The sequence below is a fragment of the Lepidochelys kempii genome, chromosome 18 (assembly GCF_965140265.1).
Source record: "Lepidochelys kempii isolate rLepKem1 chromosome 18, rLepKem1.hap2, whole genome shotgun sequence".
NCBI lineage: Eukaryota > Metazoa > Chordata > Testudines > Cheloniidae > Lepidochelys > Lepidochelys kempii.
In genome coordinates, this window is record NC_133273.1 from 10947692 (window position 1) to 10968580 (window position 20889).

A 20889-nucleotide genomic window follows, 5' to 3' on the forward strand; every position below is an offset into this window, starting at 1 on the left:
AATAGGTTATAACCATTGATTAACATTCCAATTATGTGAATCATCCCACCATGTTTCAGTAATACCAACTAGATTGAATTTATGCTCATAAATGAGCCATGCCAATTCCTCTTGTTTGTTACCTAGGAGACTAGCATTGGTTTATATGCAATTAAAAGTTCTTCTCTTTATGCCCTTTGGTTCCTTGATTAATTTTGTTCTCAAGGTCTTGAATCTTTTCTGTGTCTTCACTCTTTTTACCCTCTCCTTTTGTTATTAGTTTAACCCCCTCCACAGTACTCTAGCCAGCCTGTCCTCAAGGAGATTTGGTTCCCTGCTACTGAAGTGGAGGCTATCCAAATTATTCAGTTCTCTCCCCCACAAAAGAAGGTGGATCAATGTTCCACAAAACCCAAACCCTCCACCTTACACCGCTTACCTAACTGTGGTTAGGTGGTTCACTTCCAGAATCTTCTGCCTTTGGTCGTCTTTTGCTTGTGGGACAGAAAGGATCTCCAAGATCACTTGGACATTCTTCTGCTTCAGCATGCTTCCAAGTTCTCTGAAGTGATGTTATCTGTGAGCTATCCCTTGACGCACTGTCGTTACTGTCGACATGAACTATCACCAATGGACCCTGACCTGTTCTCTTCAGAAGGCTATTCAATCTTAGAGTGACATCTTGTGGCTTGGCTCTGGGAAGACAGCATCCTGTCCTGTTGTCCACTTGTCCCTTGCAGAATGCTCTTTCAATTCTTCTGAGTATTGAATCCCCAACAAGGATCATCTGTCTTCCTTGGATGGTTGGAGAACTCATTGTGGGCAAGCCTGCTTTTCTTACAGGTTGGGCTGAGCTGCCATCCATAGGTGTGTCCCATACATCTCTCCATTCCCATAGACCAACTGGATCTTGAGAGGTATCTTCTACAGCTTCCACATTGAGGAACTAGCGTCAATTGGAAACTTCTAGCTGTGTGGAATTCTCTCTGGTGGCCACAGCCTGCCCATCTTCATCTGTCTCCACTGATTGTGATTTCTTGCGTCTGATGGTTAGGAACTGCCAGGCCTCCTCTCTGACTCTTGATAGCCAGCTCCTTGCTTCCTTGAGCCTGGCTGTCCAGAAACTTCTCCGCTACTCTGATTCTGAGTAGTGTCTTGAATCCAAGAAACTTTTCCTTGAGCACAGCAACCAACTTGCACTTCATGCACCAGAAGTCCCTTCTGGCTTCAGCTAGGAAAGAAAACATGGCACCTCTGTTGCAGGTCCCCACCACTGTTCCATCATTGGCCATCCTGAAATCGCACATAGCGCTGAACCCAGAAGGAAAACCTCACACTTCCTCTCTCATCTCCCCCCGAAACTCTGTTAGTTGCCTCTGATCATGGCTCTCAAGTTCACCTGGCAAGTGACTTTTAATACCAAGTCTCCTGCTTAGCTCAGCTCAGCTCCACCCGACACCACTAGGGTGAGATGAACCTGTCAGAGACTTCAGATGGCAGGGCTGGTCAAAGCTCCAAAGGGCAGAGCCTTATAAGGCACTAAACAGACCCCTCTAAGCTGCTTACTTAGGGGCCCATGGTCGCTACACAGCCTGGGCCCAGAGAACAACCGACCCATAGATAGACCAAATACACCACTCCCCAAGTCCCACTACCTTCAAGCACTGAGTCCACCTCCGTTTCCTCCAAAATGCTCCTGTTAGTGGCCTGCTGCAGTTCTCGAGTTCGCCTAGCAAGTGTCTCGAATGGCCTTGAGCAACCTGTTCCAGTGCCTCAGTTTCTCTGTAGGAGCATTACTGATGCCTAACTTAGCTCACAGGCAGATTTTAATGTAATGGTTACAAAGCACTGTATGGATTTATGAACCCCCCCCATGGTGATATTAAAAACAGTGGTAAGGAATATTTTAAATGTGAAACCTATCATCATGCCCCCCCTTTCATTGCAGGCTGTTGTCTCTCTCTCTTTAAGCAGGATGGGCTGGCCTTCCTGTATAGCTTTCTAATGAATGATCAGGCCAGATCCACCAGTGGTGTAAATCAGTGCAGCTCCATTGAAGTCAAGGGGCCAGATCCCCAGCAGGTGTTAATTAGTGCAGTTTCCCTGAAGTTGGTGGTGCTATGGAGTTGTAGGCCAGTTGAAGAGCTGGCCATTATGTTCAGAATTTGGTTTGGACACACAGGGTCTGGGATAATTGCTGCTAATCAGTGTTTATGCAAAGGATTGGGTATTTATAAACACGCAGGGAGGCTGGGAGGGTAGCTAGTGTTGCACTAGTGGAATGTCTTGCAGTGTTCTCCGCAGACAAGAGAATAAAAAGGCGAATGTCTCCCACCACTTAACTGAACTTCAGTCAGGAGGCAAGTTAAATGAGACCATTCTAAAGCGTGAAACACCCCACAGAGCAAGAACTGACCTTCCTGAGCAGTGTGGTTTCTGTATTATTTCTCTAAACTATTGGTTGCTTGTTTTTACACTTTGCTGCAGTTCATTTGTATGGCAGGTGGTTGTGTATATTTGTAGGTGGGACAGGAGGAGGCAGAGCTCCTACGTTCTATTCCCATCTTTGCCAGGCAAGATACTGCACCCTTGTGCCTCGGTTTCCCCATCTGCCTCACGGGGATGTTGTGAAGCGTAGTGGTTTGTAAAGTGCTCTTAGAGCTTTAAAGAAGAGGTCCTAGGGACTGGCAAAAGAATGATCATGCTCTCTGACATGCTTGTCTGTTACAGAAATATAGCCAGAAGGATGGCCCTTGCAAGACCTCGGTTCAAGTCCTAGCTCCCCCACAGCCTTTCTGTGTGACCTGAGGCAAGTCACTTAGACTCAGGCCCTCAAAGGTGTTTAGGTGCCCAACTCCCATTGAGAATCTGTGCCTCAGTTTCCCCTCTGTGCAATGGGGGGACTAGCAGATTTTATAGTTGGGGGCGCTCTCTTTAACTTAGACACTACACTTGTGTTACTAATGTGTTTCTGTCTAAACAGGAGAAACGGAAGATGGGAAGGCTGGAGGACCACCGATCAGAGGGCAGGACTGTGTGAGAGACGCCTAGCTGAACGATCCTGGTAAGCACTTCTTTCCCTCCATACAGGAGGGGGAATAAACTATACTGGTATAACTGCATCCATGTTACAGCTTGTATTGCTATTTCAGCAAAAAACCAACAACCCCAAAGCCAAAAACCACCCCAAAACATCCCGTAACCGAGCTCGATATACTGGTACAAAAACCCTCTGTAGCCTCGGCCTTAGACTCTGACTCCGCCAGCAGCTGTGGTTCTGAATAAACAAGCCTCCTTTAAGCCGATAGCATCACAGGCAAATTAATCCTCTCTGTAAGCAGTTATCAGAAAGGGATAACTCCCATGGAAGGAGGAAGTGGAGTAACTCCTGTCTCTCCTCTGTGCAGGGAAAGTAGAGACCTTGATGTCCCAATTCCATGGTCCCTGCACAGGTCTGACTCTGCAGTGCAGGCCTGACTGTAACAGCACCAGCTCTTCCAGACACAGATAATCCTACTGGATTGTGTCAAATATAATAAGCCTGAAGTTCCAGCAACTGGGGGACAAGAATCATCATTGGATATGTTCTTAGCTTCTCGAGAATTGCACCACTTGGCACTCGAGAGAGCCCATGTTTCCCCATGAAGAGGCCCTGGCTTTCTGCCCTCCTGAGTTTTGTTTCCATATTCTTCTCAGAATGGCGCCATGACTTACCAGCTGGTGCCTCTGGGATCACTGCTCCTGATGCATTTTGCACTGGTCATGAAATTCCAACTGCCACCTTGAAAGCCTTACACACCAACGTTGGAGACCGCTTCCTTCACCTCCCGGTTTTCTGGTCTACTAAACCTTTTCCTAGATTCTCGATGCCAGTTCCAACTCTAAAAGCCACTGCCCTATACTGATTGGGAGATAAGCCTGAGACAAAACCCCTGGTTCAAAGATCCTTAGATTTTAGAATAGTTTGGCCCCACGTCCAAACTTTACAGCTGGCCCTGTACGGGGCCAAACGCAACCCCCAGATCTAAACATTCCTGAGCCATGGGAAAGCTCAGATCCCAGAGTCAGCATCACTGTTGGACTCTCTCAAGAGACTGGTCTGGCTTCTGATCTTCACCAAGTGGGTGTTTTTCAAGCATTGTTTGGGATTTGCAGCTTTCTCTGCTGCTCCAAGCTGAGCTGCCCTAGGTAAGGATTTCCTAGGTCTCCTCTACTAAAGCTAGGTTACGTGCCTGCTGCTACTTCACATATTTCTGAGTGCTACAGTATTCAACACATTCAAAGCCAGCCCAAGTCAAGTTCCCTCTGAAGTGAAAGATGGTCAGGTTTTCTGTACATGCTCTCCCTTCCCTCCCACTCCTCCTCTTTTCTGCAGTTTTCACACTGATTTTTTTTCTCCATTTCCCTCTTTTCCACTCATTCCCCGGTGGCCCCGTGTTCTCCCCTTTAAGTCCCCCTCCTTCCTCTCCCCTTCCCCCCCCCCCCCCACATGGTGGTATTCTACAAGAGGGCAAGGGGCAGACAGAGCCATTCTGTTGCCTTGTCCTCCCAGTAATGGGGCTGGAGTGAGGTCCGGTGAGGACGACGCTAGCCTGGGATAAATACATTTGACTGAGAGGTGCTCTCCTACGTGATAATAGGAGCCATATACCTCTAGAATGAGGGGCAGTGGGTGAATTTGGCCGAACAGTTGGGTCTCATTACTCACTCTATCTTGGGTTGCAAAAGAACATTTTTTAACATTGTTCTTTCACTGGTTTTGATTTTTCTTTGCATTTTGCTCCGTACGGAGGATGAAACTAGACCAGTCAGTTTCAGCTGTTGTTTCCAGACAATTTTTGCTTTTTAGCGAACCCTGCCGTGTTTGGGTTGGGAGCACCGCAGGGGGAATGTTCAGGTCCACCCAAACCTTGGGGTTGAAATGAAAAAGAAAATGGAGGAAGCATTTCAATTTCACACAGGTTTTGTGAAAATCAGTTCAGTCCTCAGTGGCCGTACTTGATAGCAGCTATAGAATCCAGCACATGATGGGGAGAAGGTGATGGTGATTCCCGGTTAGGGTAGCCTACAAACTATAGCCTCATTAGGGGGTGGGCTGTGAATTGGGGCGTGTCTAGTCCCCATGGTCAGCTGACATTCACATGGCCATGAGCAGCAAATACTAGCTCATTGATTTTTGGGTCTGCATGTTTTTCCTGCTCAGAGGATAAGCAAGGCAGACTTAAGGGCATGTCCTCCTACTCGAATCCTTTCCTGGTCAGGGCTTCTTGCCGCCAAAGACCCAATGGGCAGAGTCTCTGCTCCCTTCACCTTGCTGTCTTGTTTGCGGAATGATTGGGCTTTAAATATATCTTTTTTTCAAGGCAAGTCATGAACGGAGATATTTCCCCCCCTTTCTTTTGTTAAGGTGGACACAGCCACAAGGGCTGGAAAATAATGGACAGCAGAGGAGAGTTTTTAAGAAGACATGAAAGTTATTGTCTATAGGCCTCGATTCTCTCGCCACCCGCAGGCAGTTCTTGGAATCTACCTCAAAAATGCCAGTCACTGGATTCCAAAGCTGCAAGAGCTTCTGTGTGTTGAGTCGAGTTTCTGAAACTTCATATCCTTCCTAACCAGCTGGAAAGAAATTGCTCTATTAGACAAACTCTGGTTCTGAGGGAATGAACAAATAGAGCTTCAGCTACCCTGCTGGCATGTGGTGTAAATACTTAATTTGTGTTACAGTATGTGACAATACATATGATCCGATTTAATCATCTGGACTAGCCAAGGATCCAGGCCTAGCAAACACAACTTAGAAACCATTAAATCACATAGAATTCATTCATACTTTAAAATAAGCTTTATTTTTTTTTTTAATATTTTTATATTTGCATCCATGCCTTCAAGGACTCTTCCCCACTCACGTGGGAAAAGTTAAATCTAATGTTACCCATAATTCATATGCTATTAATTGTAGTTTTCTTTTAAATAAATCATCCTCTTAGTAACTTTTTTAGAATTATTTCCTAATTTAGAAAAGCTGAAATGAAAAGGAAACTACTAAAATAACCAGGAGTTTTGCTTGTTTGTTTTTAAATTATAAAAACACAAGAGGGGGAAAAATGTATAAAGATGGTCCTCTGCAGAGAAGGATACCACAGGGTGTTCTCCCCAACCCTGGTTTGGGACAGATCCCCATTGCAAAGCAGTGCAGGTATTTAAAGCTGCTTTCCCTAACCCGCTGTGGTTTCTCCAGATCGTTCTGTTAGAAGGAAATGTAACATGGGGATATTTTGTGTTTTAGTTTCATAATTAAAGACCAAATATCCCTTTCAAACAGGGTGCACGTATTGGAATTAAAAAAATACACAATAATATTTTATTAAATAATCTTAAAGTTAAGAGCGTAAAATTGTATTGTAAGCATTAAAGCACGACGCACTATATTTTGTAGTAACCAGACAGCCGTGCATGTTAGTGGAAAGAAAAAAAATCACAGATTTTGAAGAGAGCCTAATGGATTTAGGAGCACAAGTCCCCAGTAAAAAGCATGGGCTTTGTGCTTATAAACCTTTTAGGTGCACTGGCAAAAGTCTCTGCCCCGCAATAAACTAGAATTTAGAAGAGAATGAACAGACATGGTTTCAGAAGCAACTACATCAAATTACCTGATCTTTCCAAAATGGACATTTGTTTGCCTGTGAAGCAGAGTTAGAAGGAAACAATGCCCCACACTAAGGGTTGAAGAGATGCAACTGCCAGCTTTGCTTACCTGGGGGCACCAACGCTATTAGACTGCTCCACTGTGGGATGAATGACAGGAGTAGCCCAGACCCAGACCAGTGTTCTTACAGACAAAATAAATATTCCTGGCCTGAGTTAAGAGCATTGGATACAGAACAGTTTTCCAGTGTTCCCCAAGTGTCTGATCGAACGCTGTAGCCTGATATTTACAGTCAGACTCACTCCCAACTTTACTCTGGAGTCTTAGGTTCCCATTCAACAAAGCACAACTTTAAGCAGGTGTTTAAACCACCTTGAAGTCAATGGGACTTAAGTACTTTCCTGCGAAGAGATGGATTGCTGAATCAGGGCCTTGGTTCCTTAAGACACGCTTTATCCCCCTTTCTTATTAATAACCCAAATGAATCCAGTATATAGGAAAAGCCGCAGACATGAGGCAAAAACTAATTGTATGTTTCTGTGGACAGAAAAATACAATCAAAGAAAAGGTCAGTGCTTCCTTCCAAACCCACGCAATACTGAAAAGGCCAGTCTGCTTTGCAGTCTAACATTTTCCTCCACATTATTCCATAATAAATATCTCTGTTGCTCTTTTCCAATATGTTGAGCATTTTTTTTATAGTTTTAGATAAAGATATCTGTAAATATCTGACCTGGTTATACTTCCTATATAGCAATCTGGCTCCCTGATCCTGCTGTCTGGATTGACTGCGGGATAGGGGAACGTACACCATATTAGCACGAGAGACAGAAATGCAACAGAAATTCATTTGGAAAAAAACCCACCAAGACAAATAGAAAAATGGATTCTGTCAGCTTCTACCCAATCCTACCCTAGCTCTGCAGGCAGCAGTTTAATAGAACAGTTCGGTATAAACACACCCTCCCATCCCCATCCAAACCATTGTGGAAAAATATAAATTCCAATCTGTATGCAATAATTTAGTTAGAATAGCTCTTCGGGATTTGCGCAAATAAATTAAATTAAACTAAACAATCAAAGGAAAGTTAAACCATCATTCCAGGCTGGCAGGCATTAAGAAGAGAACAGTGTTGCCTCCTGAGATTTTGGCCAGGAAGACGTCACACTGAGTGAGATTTTAAGGTCTTTCTGGATAGGCAGAGCCTAACGGTATTTGTAACTCAGGTGCACCCTGTGAATAGGACACTGTCCCCTCCAACCCCCAACTTTTAGAACATGCCAGATACAGAATGCACCAACATGAGGGGCTCAAGAAAACAGCGGTTTTTGGACAAGAGACATCACAAGCACAAAGTGCACAATATTGTTGTTATTTACAAGTACACAGCAGTCCTTCAAGTTTCAAGTTTCATTAAGAAGAAAAAAATAAAAATCAAAAACCAAAAGAAACCAAACCAAACAAAAAAGAGAAACAAAACGAGAGGATTACAACACAACTGCATCGCTCCAAAGACAACAGTTAACAGAGTCACACACAGGCTTTGTTTGTAGTACGTACATCAGTTACAGAAGTGGCGACGCAGAGGGAAAAGGCTCACTTCCTTTTTTAGTTAGATGCATCCGCGCACACACAATCACACACCCACCCATGCACGCACACCGGCAGCAGAGAAGGAGGCGAGCTACCAGCTTGGGGAGGGGAAGGGTCACCAGTCTGCGTCTTCCTCTATGTAATAATCGGGAGCAGTACCATCAAAGAGGCCCGGGTCTAGGGATTTCCGCTGCTTCCCTCTGGCAAATACCCTGGAGATGGAACCAAACCCCATCTTCTCTTTCTTCTTTTTTCGTTTTTGGTCTTCGAGGTCCTCTAGAGACTGCAAAGCGGAGGGAGAAGAAAGAAGGGGAAATAACATGAGCGTCGACAATAAACAGCCTGGGGAGAGAAGGTGCTTAGATGCTGGGGTGGGGCAGGAACCATATGAGGGAAAGGAGACGATCCAGAGACTCAATGGAGGCCACTGAGGACTGCTATAGCTATTGGTTTTATGTGGAAAGTGCCCAGATGCTATGGTGATGAGCAGCCAGCTAAAACGCCAAGATGGGTCACTTTCAAAAATCTCCATCTAAGAGACTGGGAAATACACAGACATCCAAATTCCTTTGGGGGCTTTAAATATCTCAGCCTTGATAACTAGGACAGGGGGATGGTCCAGGCCTTCTGGAGAATGCCTACACAATCAGCAAAAGCGCTCAAGCTGGAGCTCCCGTAATGTAAATGAGAAGGGGCTGCTGGCGGGGGCCCTCAATTCTGGAATTTGCTCCCCACCCTCGGATCCACAAGAGCCCGGAGTTGTTGCTCTTCCAGGCAAGCTGGTAAGGAGCCTGTGGGTTGAGGTGGAGATGTTTATGGGCTATACCTGGCCTGTCTATGTTGTAATTTTTCACTTACAGGTTAGGCACCCTGAGCAGAGGGTAGGTGCCTATTGGTGTATTTTAAAATGTGAAGAAATTAATAAGGGCCTAATCTGATGTCACTGAAGGCTAACTGGGCTTTGGTTTGGACCCTGTACCTGGACGTCTCTTATCCTAAATAATAACCATAATATGTATTTACATAGTATCCATGCATTGGAGATGTTATTAAAATTAATAGTACTTTGTGAAAAGGCAACAGGGTCTAGTAAATTCTAGCACCAGAGTGAGGGGAAAAGAATCCAGCCCCAATAACCCCCTTTCCTGCAATCCAAAAGCAACCAACTTCAGCCTAAGGAAGTGGGATCTGAGCCTGCTCTCATTGTAGCAAAAGACTCCTTCAACTCAATGGGAGCCAGAGTGGAGTTTTAAGTGGAAGGATGCTACAGAGAAACTGGGGAGAGGATTGCAGATGAATAGGATGGAAGTACTTGTTTTCTTAAATCCGGGTGCATTGCTTTGTACAGAATGTAGCCTAGCTGGATGTGCTTTTACATAACCCCATGGACTCACCGACCTGTTCTTTAACCTAGGCTAGAACACTAGAGCCAGACAGAACAAGCTCAAAACTTGGTCCCCTTTGTCAGAAAGCCTATGGAAACTTTTGAGCAAACCTGGGAGGATTTAGTGGAGTCAAGATTTCACCCTCGGAAGTGGGTGTTTTGCCACTTACTTCAAGGGGACCAGGTTTCACACTGGGCTTAGTGAGGGGGGTTCTGCGGGTAAAATAGGAGAGTCGTTTGACTGAGGTCTGCCTTGAAGCTCTGGGTTTATTCAAACCAGAGACAGGACTCTAAAGCCCAGATCCTCAAAAGAATGTAGGTGTCTAACTCCCATTGAAACCTAAATACCTTTGGGGATCTGGGTCAAAGTTATTACAGCTGGATTTTGACCACCACAAGTATTCCTGGGGGACGGGGGTGTCGGTGTTTGGACCTGGGTTTTGGAGCGGCTCATTTATATTTGGAAGACCACAGAGTTCAGGAATAGCTGGGGCACAGGCCCATCTGCAATCCAAACCCCCAGGTGTGTGAATCCACATGGGCAATGTTCACACAAACCCTTGTGAAGGGAAATCTCTGAGTCTAAAGGAGGTGTTTTAACTGTTTCTTCTCTCTCATCAACCTTCTCCCCTCTTGTTTTTCTTTAGTAGCAGCGGGCTCTAAACTGGAGACAGATCAGCCATTGCTTTTGCTTTTCAGACCGCAAGGTGTGGTTTACTTGAAACCTTCTTTCCAAATAAAGTGTCTTGAAGTTAAAAAACACTAAGTCAAGGAGCAAACGCCAGCACCAGTGTCTCACTCCAGAAGAGGTAAATCTGTGCAAATGGCTGGTGTGGAATGAGTCTAAGGTCCTGTCTGCTAAGGACATTTACAACAGCGTAGCTATTTCAATGCAGTTACCCAGTGCAAGCCCCTAAGGTATCTGGCTCCCCAGCTGCAGCTTAATGGGGGATGTTACAGGATGATGATGTATCAGATGAAGCCCTGCGTGAGGCTGGTGCAGCACATCATTTACTTACACCACTGCAAATTTCTTTAATGTAGACAAAGCCTCAGTTACTTTTGTTTCCACCGTTCTGCACCCAGCTGCCTGAACCCAGCATAGCGAGCTCATGCTGCTGCTTGCCCCTGCCTGGTCTGCCAGGGCTATGCTCCTTTTAGTGCGCTAGTGGCAACTTGAGCTAGCAGGAGCGTGTCTAATGCGAGCTGCCAATCACCCCCCCTCGCTCCTGGTGTAGACGTAGCCTACGTTGGCGTAACAGATACCGAGCAGCTGGCAGAAGGTGCAATTTACACCAGATTGGACTCTTCTGCATATGACCCTGTGAGTCCCTCCCCCTCTCTGGAAAAGGCAACTGCTATTCCCTATATCGACCACTCTCTCCCACCTCCTTGACTACAGCTGGGCCGGGGTCAGAGAGTTTGGCTCTGGATCCAAAGCTGAGGACTGCTCAAATCCAGAGTTTTGATTCAGGCCCATTTCCAAAACTGACAGATGTTACCAGTTGTGGTCTACCTATAGACTTGCAATATACCTATTAGGCATGGCACGTGACTCAAGCCTCTGCACCCTGTGTGTGCATCAGCCACGCTGTGCACTAGTAAACTGTATTTCACTAGGAGATTGGTCAAGAAAGGCAATTGGTTTCCTACCTGTACAATTGGGTTGTGCAAGTTCTTCTGTACCGGGCCAGGACTATCCCCCTACCGGTAGAAGGAGACAGATCACATTGAAACAGCATAAACACAGCCCTAGTACCACCCAGCACTGTTAGAGGAAAACTGGCCCAGGGATACAAATGCCCAGCCAGGAGCTCTCTCTCTGGGAATCCTGCTTGTTTCTGGGCTTCAGAGCATTAGCTGGTGCAAAGTTGCTGCTGTTTAATGCTGAAGCCAATTCTTTTGGGGAAGGAGAAGAGGAGTTTGGGAAAAGAAGATCATGCTGACGCAGGTAAAACTGTATGTCCCCTGTTATTTTATAGCCACGTAGACTAGGCTAAGGGCAACCAAGAGGGAAATTCAAACATGGTTTTGGAAAAGTCAGAATCTCAGAATAAAGAAGGGTGAATCCGCTGAACTCAACCAAACTTCCTTGAACCGAGACAAGATTCATATAACCCTTTGTTCTTATGACTCCTGCACCTGTGTCTCATCTTTGCAAACCAGAGAAATGTCTGAGAAACACCCGAACTTTGGGGTGCTTCTCGGGGCCCAGACGCACCCTCCCAACTCCCACATTAGTAACAAAAATAAAATCCAGACAAATGCAGACATTTCGGTCCAGGTGCCTTTCCCCTTTGGGTGACAGGTCAAGGAACTAAAGAGGAAAAATTTAATCTGGAGCCACCATTTATGCTGTTCCCAGTTGGTCTGCCTCTGCCTGTTGGCACGGGGCTAATGCCATTGGTTCTGGACCGGTATAGGAAATGCCACAGACTAACATTAATTCATGTCAGGCCAGGTTTGAAGGCAATGGATTTAAGTTACACATTGGTGAGCAGGTGGAAAGGAGCATGCATTGGTGAAACAGACATGCCAAGTGACCAAATTGGTGTGGAGATGGGTCTGCTTTACTACCACTTCTCAGCTCTTTATTACACCCCTCTCTTCTGGCCCCCTAAGCATGGAGTTTACACCAGCTTACGCTCCCTTAGACTGAGATCTGCTCCCTGAACTCAGATCCCCTCTGACTCGTATCTTGATTCAAATGCCACAGGTACTGGAGGTAATTGGTCAAGCAAAAATGTAACGAGGAGGACTGAAGCTAGCCCCTCATTAACGAGGAGGGATGTGCCTGACTATTACCAGTTAGTAATGAATCATTATTATTTGTACAGCACTGCCAGGGTGCTGGATGCTTTATGCGGGAGTGGTCCAGAACTCAATGGGAAATGGCCTTACCAGCTCGCACAAGGATTTGGGAAGCTGCCTCATATTCTGCCCATTTGTGTTTAGACCCAGCTAGGAAGCACCATTGGGGGAGTGTGTGTGTGTGTGTGTATTTCAAATGGGAGGAACAGCCAACGTGAAAGCATAACTGTCGAACTACAAAAGCCACACAAATAAATCTGCTCACTAAAAGTTAGCTCTAAGGGTTTGTCTCCACAGCAAGTTATTCCAGATTAGGTGGTATTCCTGATTAATGCCGTGTGTGGATGCCCTTATTCCAGAATAAGAGTGCTTTATTGTGAATTAGTTTAATCCAGTTGGTCCTTTCTGTAGTAAAGCTCCTTAAACTAACTTGGCAGCAGGCACTCTTGGGGCTTGTTTACACAAACAGTTAGTGCACGGTAAACTGAGGTGAAAATCTACCTTGCACTAGCCTGCTGCACACTCACTGGCACTCTGAACTCTGCTGTCGTGCACTGAAAGTTCCCTAATGCACTTTAATCTGCTCCCGTTTCGAAGAGGGGCAGCTCAAAGCACACCAAGGAACTGCTGGTGCCCAGCAGCAGGGTCTATTTTGGACACAGTGCCTGGCAGGCTAGAAATAGGTAGATTTACATCCCAGCTTGCCGTGAACTGCTGGTCTAGACAAGCCTGTATTCGGGAATCAGGAATAGTTAGTCTGCTTTAAATTCATACCGTACCTTATTCAGGATTAATTTTCATGTGCAGACAAGCCCTAAGAGAGAGCTTGTGCCACACACCCCATTGGTCTCCCTGCCAGCAAGAGGCTCGGTGAGCCTCAGCTGTGAGGGGGAGCTTTGGAGATGCCAATGTCTCTAGGAGTGAGACAAACGCTACCCCCTCATTTCACAAAGGTCACTTGAGAGCGATCAGATGCTGCTGGATTTTACAGATGTGAGCTGGATTTTAATTGGTGACCACAGCTAAAAAGTCTGTTATCAATACACCGAACCAGACAGTCCTCACACACTGTTCTTCTGACTGCACAGTGCAGACACCCCCTCCTCCCCCTCCATCTCTCTCTCTTTCATTGCAGTGAGGCAATCGCCTGAGGGGCTTGGAGATTGTTCTCTCATTCCTATATGGTTGCCTTAGTCAGCAGGGCTCTCTTATCTGGCAAATGCTCACTCCCTGAACTCCGCTCCTAGAATTAAGCTACATTTATCTGCATCTATTAGCCAGGACATCTTAATTATGAACCGTATAACCCCTCTGCTCTCCCATTGCAATGTTTCTGGATATTTCCTGCACCTTCCAATTTATTTTCTCCATTGAACTTTGAAATATTCTCTTCCATGCTGTCGCTCCAGTCATTTAAATCAATTCTATTGATACCGAAGCAAGACTCCTGGCCTCTCTGTCTTTGCTTCTTTCATTAGTAGAAAAGGCTGCCGCTCTCAGGTCAGAAGCTCTCTCTTTTCTCCCCTTCCCCAATTAAAAAAAGTGGAATGCAAAGAGCCAAATTCTGCTCTCATTTACACGGTTATACATCAAGAGTAACTTCACGGATGGAATTACTGTAGATTTATAGCAGCCTAAAAGGAGAGTAGAAATGTGGATTTACACCAGCTCGGTGTGTGAGATCATGTCTCCCTCCGGTGGCTAAGGAAAGTATCAGCCCTAAATCTGTTCACTAATGGAGATTCCTCTCCAAAAGCATAGCTGTGAGTTTAAAGGAGAAGTTGCTAGGATCTGTCCCCAGTGTTGCAGGTGTGTGGTTTACCCAGGGACTGTGGCTGGTAGCCTCAGTTCACAGGGAGTTTGACAAACTGTTTTCATTTTGACTCATGTGGGTTCACAGCTCTCAAGTTTGATTCAGAGGAACTTGAAAGCTCAGAGTGAAAGTCGGTCTATGTGGCTCAATTTTGATTGACTGGGGAGGGCAAGGGGGGTGTCACAACATGAGAAACTTTAAAGCTTTGCACGTACTCAATCAAAACCTATAAAATTGCAGCCCGAGGGGAGAAACACTTTGTCAAAGTCTCAGTCCAGGTCCAGCTCAGACGTGGGCCTGTTTTTAAGTACGTTTGTAAATTTTTAAATTTTCGCTCTGCTGAAGCTTGTTCCTTCCCTGGAAACCTGAGAGATTCCGAATGTCTAGTTAGGAAAACTGCCATTTCAATAAACCTCTTTTCAATCAATGTTCCAGGCTGCAAAAATAATGGCCTGGCACAAAATGATAGTTGTTTGTTCAGGACGTTTTACTAAAATAAGAGATGCATCATTTTTGCACAGCTCTTGAAAAGAGGGACTTGGATTCCCCCACTGCCTCATACTTTGTGTGGGCGTGGCCACCAGTGCAAAGTGAGAGCAAAACACTGCCCCAGCCACCCTGGGAGCCAGGGAAACTCACTTTGCAGAGGTGCAAGTGAGCACACAGAGTTAGGCAGTGTAGAATCAGCTCCTGGTTGGTATGTGGGTAGTTTTAAGTTCCATTCAAACACAGGATTTACATTTATAGCCTGATTGAAAGCCCAGTGAGAGGCTTTGCCTTGTCATTGGTGGGCTTTGGTTCAGGCCCCAGAAGAAGGGGTGGCAAAAGACAAGCAGGTAAGAGTGATGGTTAGGGTTAGAAACATTGGCACGGAGGTTAAGAGGACAGCTTTAGGAGTCACAAAGGACCTCACAACTGCCTTACATTGCAGAGGGAATGCGTCCGATGCCGGGGCGAGTTGATGTCACTTGGCGTCGATGACCTATCACCTTCTGCTGCTGACGCATCGGAGATTATGGAAGGCTGCCGTGAATGGCACGGACTCACTCTGACAGCTGGAAGGCAAGGAGCAGAGTTAGGGCTCAGTGGAATTAGTATTTTCATCTCCATGCCCTCCCTGCTTTAGCTCGGATACTACACCATTCTCAGTCTGTGAATTTGGTTCTCTCTAGTGCTGTGTTTATACAAGGACAGCCGCCGGCAGGGGTGTTGGATGAATGCTTTAGCCCACAGCATAACACCACAGATCTACTGTCCTGCCTGTAACTTCTAGAGGGGCAGCTGCACAGATAGAGAGGGTGCGATGGCTCAGATGCTGGACTAGAGACCTGGATTCAGGTCCCAGTTCTGCCACAACTTAACTGCGTGAGCTTGGGCAAATCTCTACGTTTCTCTGTGCTTCTGTTCCCTATCTATAAAGTTTCTTCGCCCTGGTCTACACTGGGCAGGGAGGGGGGGGTCGACCTAAGATACGTAACTTCAGCTACGCGAATAGCATAGCTGAAGTTGGCGTATCTTAGGTCGACTTACCTGGCGGTGAGTCGACCGCTGCCACTCCCCCGTTGACTCCGCTTCCGCCTCTCGGGAGCTGGAGTTCCAGAGTCGACGGGGAACGTGTTCGGGGATCTATTTATCGCGTCTAGACGAGATGCGATAAATTGATCCCTGATAGATCGATCACTACCCACCAATCACTACCTGCCCTTAGTCTCCCTTCTTTATTTAGGCCCTGACAGAACAAGGAGCAATGGTCTCAAGTTGCAATGGGGGAGGTCTAGGTTGGACATTAGGCAACACTATTTCACTAGGAGGGTGGTGAAGCACTGGAATGGGTTCCCTAGGGAGGTGGTGGAATCTCCTTCCTTAGAGGTTTTCAAGATCAGGCTTGACAAAGCCCTGGCTGGGATGATTTAGTTGGGGACTGGTCCTGCTTTGAGCAGGGGGTGGGACTAGATGACCTCCTGAGGTCCCTTCCAATCCGGATATTCTATGATTCTATGATAATTAGTTAGATGGGTAACAACTTGTGCCAAAGGGAGAAGCATCTTCATAATCAAAGCTAAATCATATAACTACTTTCTTTGGCCCCACATGGAATGAGGTTTGCTCAAAGAAACATGATCAGTTTAGTTTGCGCCTCATAGTTAGGTTTGGTGGGTAAAGGACAGAAAGGATGAATAGAAACATTAATAAATGTTGCAGGTTTTCTTTTAAGATCCAGGCAGTCCTTTGAAATATTGTGAAGTCAAACCCCGAAGCATGGTGCTGTGGTGGGAGACTCAGAAACTGACCAGACTAATTTCATGGTGAAAGCTGAATGAATTTAATCTATCGCTAATTTATGAGGATCTTTGTAAAGCGGGAAGATTAAATGTACATATTTAAAAACAACCACTCTTGATATTGTCCAGACAGCACAGGTAATTGTGGGGTGCCTAAGCCGGTACCCTGATTTCCAGAAGTGCTGAGCTCCCATTGACTTAGAAGCTGTGACTGCTTGGAAAGTCGGGCTCCTTACTCAGATGCCCAACTCTATGCCCCCAGCTTGGAAAACCCTGGCCCAAGTTCACCGCAGAGTGGAAGGCAGAGAGTGGGGAGATCAGCCTCCATTTACTCCAGCTGCTGCTCTGAAGCAGAGTTAAAGCTGCTCCCTGAAAGGGGATTAGTTCAGCAGGCCACCCAGCTGGCAGAGAGCTGGACTCTGAAGCCACAGGGGAAGGTGAGGTTATGCAGCCTGAGTCTGAATCTTGTATTTTGAGACCTGGTCAGGTTTCAAAACACCTTGTCAAAACACGGGAGAGACTTGTCCCACAGAGGGTAGAACCAGCTCATCCCTCACCCTCCCGCAGCGCCCCTTCTCCAAACACCTCCTCGGGCTTTACAGGTAGGCCTCGATTAAGCCTTACAACATTTGGAGGAGACGGGAAAGAGAGCCGAGGATGACATCATCCCAACCACTGAAACTCAGCCAGCCTCTGGGGTGAAAGGTGGCAACTGTTACAGGGCACTGCATAATTGCTCGGAACAGGAAGTAACAAAGAACGTTGTGTATCCATTGGATCCCGCAGGAGGCAGAATGTAATTTGTCTTAGCTGGGATTCAAAAGAATCCTAAAACTTCAATGACCCCAAGGCCTCAGGTTTACACCTCATCTGAAAGAGGGGAAACAGGGGTGAAAATCCTCAGTGCTAAAGATAAACCCTCATTTTAAAAGGAATGAGAATTGTTGACATTCAAAAGGGAAACTATTAAGCTTCAGATCAAAGTTGGCTCAAGCCTGTGGGCCAGATCCTCAGCAGGTGTCGACTGGCATAGATACACTGGCTCCAGTGAAGCTGCACCCTGGGGACCTGGCCTTGTGCCTCCAGAACGCTCATATGTATTTAAATCTTTCTCCTATACCTGCCTCTCCTTGGAGCAGAGTCATACCAAGCTACTGGACTTTATTTCCCTTCCTGCCACTACACACAACACTAACCCTTTGCTGGAACAAGGAGGTGCTCGACTTCATCAAGAATGCCATCGTATTAAAGGCAGATGAGATCAGAGAGATTTCCCAAGGGGGTTAGCGGCTGGCTTGGAGCTCACCTTGTCGGTCTGCTGAGTGCTGGGGGTGCGCATGGTAAAGCGTCTGCTGGCTCTGCCGGATAGCAGCTGTGAGCGGGAGATCTGCCTGCATCACCCATTCCTGATTCCCATTCAACACGGTCTCACCTGGCATGGCTAATGAGTGACGCTTGGGGACATCCTTGGTTAACGTGGCTAAGGACTGCTTGGCCTGATGGGATAAAAGAACAAAATACAGGACAATGAAACACTTCTCTCAAGACAGCACTTGGACTGCAATGAGTTCAAGCCACCCCTGTGCAGAGGGGCTAACAACGCACGAGGTCAGTTTCACACTCCAAGAAGAGAATAGGACATAAGTGCTGCTCTTAGGGTTAAATCCTTCCAGAAGACATGGTTTCTTTTACCATGGTTGATAATTAACTCTTCTGGGGGATCTGCGTGCTGCCAATGTTGCAATAATAGGATTTCTAAATGCAAGCAGCTACCATTTAGATCTGATTGAGTGCAAAACAGAACATGCACTTGTTGAGAGCTGGGAAGCCAGCCCCAACTTTCCTGCAGCCACCAGGTAAGACGAAGCATGAATGATTGAGCTGGGGGTAGGCCGGCCAGTTGAAGTCAAGCCTATTTGGTCATCACAAAGAAAACAAAAACAGCACAACGTGTTAGCGTATGATTTACCTTCGAGAGAAACCTGGACCAAAAACTGAAATAGCTGTTCCTGCAAATACAGGAGCCAGTGATTTATACAGTAAGCCATGCCAAATTTCATGAAGAAAGGCAAAGGCACACAGAGGTAGTCAGCGGTTGGCTTTGGTTCAGATGTGTTAAACAGGCCTATTGGTTCTTCTGCTGTTCCCAGTGGACTTGGCAGGCTCAGAGGGACGCTTTCCCCCTGTTCAATATTTTGTTTTTTTGAAAAATTAAACAGAAGCATCTACAAAGTAAAAATAATTTAAAAATTCTCATTAAAGAAGTGCCAGTTGCTTGACTGTACCTTTTAATTAGCCAGCAGAGAATAGCTCCCATGATTCACTTGATGTTTCATAACTAGGAAAACACAGAATATTTCCACAGTTCTAAAGTGCCTTGGAAATCATAGGCTGGCTGGGTTTTTTCCAGTCCCTCAAGGTGTCACTTATTAAAGGCCCAATCCTGCATTTTGATCCCTGCCTGTGGTCCCTTTATGCCCGTGTGATGCCCTGTTGACTTCTCTGGGACTCTATGCAGGTGTCGAGGTATGTCAGTGATCAGATTAAAGGATCAGGGTCTACACCAAGACTGACTGTTGCCTTAAATGATGTGGTGCCTTTGGTCCAGAGGAACAAGGAGGGCATGAATTTGCTCCTAAGGTACAGACAGAGCTGCTAGCAGCAACATACCGTGCACCCCCATTCTCTGCCCGAGTCTCACAATGGGTTTCTTTGGGGAACACCCCAAACACTGCATTGCAGGACACGCAAGCCACGAACCAGGAGCTACACACAAGACCTCTGGGGCCCAATCCTGTTCTCAGTGGAGTCAGTGGGTGCAGGATCAGCTCCTACGTGCCTGAGCCAAAGCCTACTGAAGTCAATGAGAGTCTTCCCTTTGACGGACTCCGGATCATGTCCATGGGGAGGAACGATTATTGGTAAGGGATTCACTTTTTAAAAACTAAAGAGGAAGAAAAAAACCAATCAAATCGCGACCTATTTTTTTTGTAGCTTTGGAGTGAATACTCAACTTCCCTATGCAATAGTCCATTCCCACTGACTACAAGCAGGGAAAGAGAGACTGTGTGATACAGTAGGATTAAAAACAAAGCCCAAACTCTCTGATGCATCCGATTCCCTCTTTCCCCCTCCCTCCTGGGCATCCTACCCAGTGCTTGGTCTAATCTGTTCTACCAAACTCCATTTAATGCTAAGAAAGTGACTCCCAAGTCCTGCTCTTATGCTGCCATTACAGCAGTGAGGAAAACAAAAAAACACACAGCACACACTGAATGTAAATCTATGTATCGGTAAGTCTCGTGTATTCCACATCTCCAGTGTGTTTTGCTTTTGTGGAAAAGCCTAGGTAGAAGGGTTCCTGCAACAGCGTGTGGAATTTGCATATAAATACCCCATAACAGGCCACAGAAATAAAACACACATCGATCTTACACACTGTAAGGAGAGTGATCACTTTAGATAAGAGGAGAGTGGAGTGGGGGGAGAGAAAACCTTTTGTAGTGGTAAACACCCATTTTTTCATGCTTTGTGTGTATAAAAAGATCTTCTACACTTTCCACAGTATGCATCCGATGAAGTGAGCTGTAGCTCACGAAAGCTTATGCTCAAATAAATTGGTTAGTCTCTAAGGTGCCACAAGTACTCCTTTTCCTTTATCGATCTGAAAGGCAGTGGAACATTATGTATAATGGCCCAACTCAGAGAACATGCACAAATTGCCAGCAGCGCTGCTCCAGTTTAGGATCTGTCAGCATTTCCATTATAAAACCTGGTTTTCAAGGGTTCAGAAGTCAGCCTGGAAAAGGCCCTCCAGGATACAGCTTGGCTATGCACACAAGATCTCAGCCCGTAAGCAGTTTTTATTTTTTAAAGCACATTTTCAACAAAATCCCCAGTTGAAAACGTTTAAAAGTGCTTTTCGACTGTGTAAATGTGTGTTCTGATGGTCCTCCACATTTCCTGGGTCAAAGTCACTTCCACCTCACATGGGCTTGGTGCACAAGGAGACAGAGAGAGTTTTCCTAACTCCCTGCAAAGCCACCCTTGGCACAGAGGCCCAGATCCCTCAAGGGGAGTTAGGAGCCCAAATCTCTGAGGATTTGGGGCCTGAGTCTCCAAGTTGGCCTTTTCCCTTTTCACCCCTCACCTCCAAAGTTCTGTAGGTAGAACTCTGCCCTCTGCGAACCTGTACAACGCTGTTCCTTCATATCCTGCTCACCTATCTTACATCAGCACAACCCCCTGCTGTTTTCCAGGGGGCTTTGGCGAGCTGCTGAGTGAAATATCTGTTGGTTGATGTCCCAGCACTGAATGTGTGCACAATCGCCACAAATGGCTGCAACACGAAAGACTTGGTTCATTTCTCCAGATCTA

The 20889-nt window shown here is 46.1% G+C and overlaps 1 protein-coding gene across 9 annotated transcripts in view; it reads right to left on the reverse strand.

Moving 5' to 3' along the window:
- The window catches only part of KAZN (kazrin, periplakin interacting protein), a 712848-nt gene that overhangs the window by 45083 nt on the left and 646876 nt on the right, over positions 1–20889 (reverse strand). For 8 of the 9 annotated variants that reach the window (XM_073317160.1, XM_073317159.1, XM_073317162.1 and 5 more), the window contains 4 exons: positions 17819–18008; positions 15155–15285; positions 11260–11310; positions 8382–8505 (listed from right to left, as the gene is read on the reverse strand). In XM_073317160.1, coding sequence (XP_073173261.1) covers positions 8382–8505; positions 11260–11310; positions 15155–15285; positions 17819–18008 — 496 coding nt within the window. The remainder of the gene's footprint in view (positions 1–8381; positions 8506–11259; positions 11311–15154; positions 15286–17818; positions 18009–20889) is intronic. The other variant, XM_073317161.1, reaches the window with a different exon arrangement.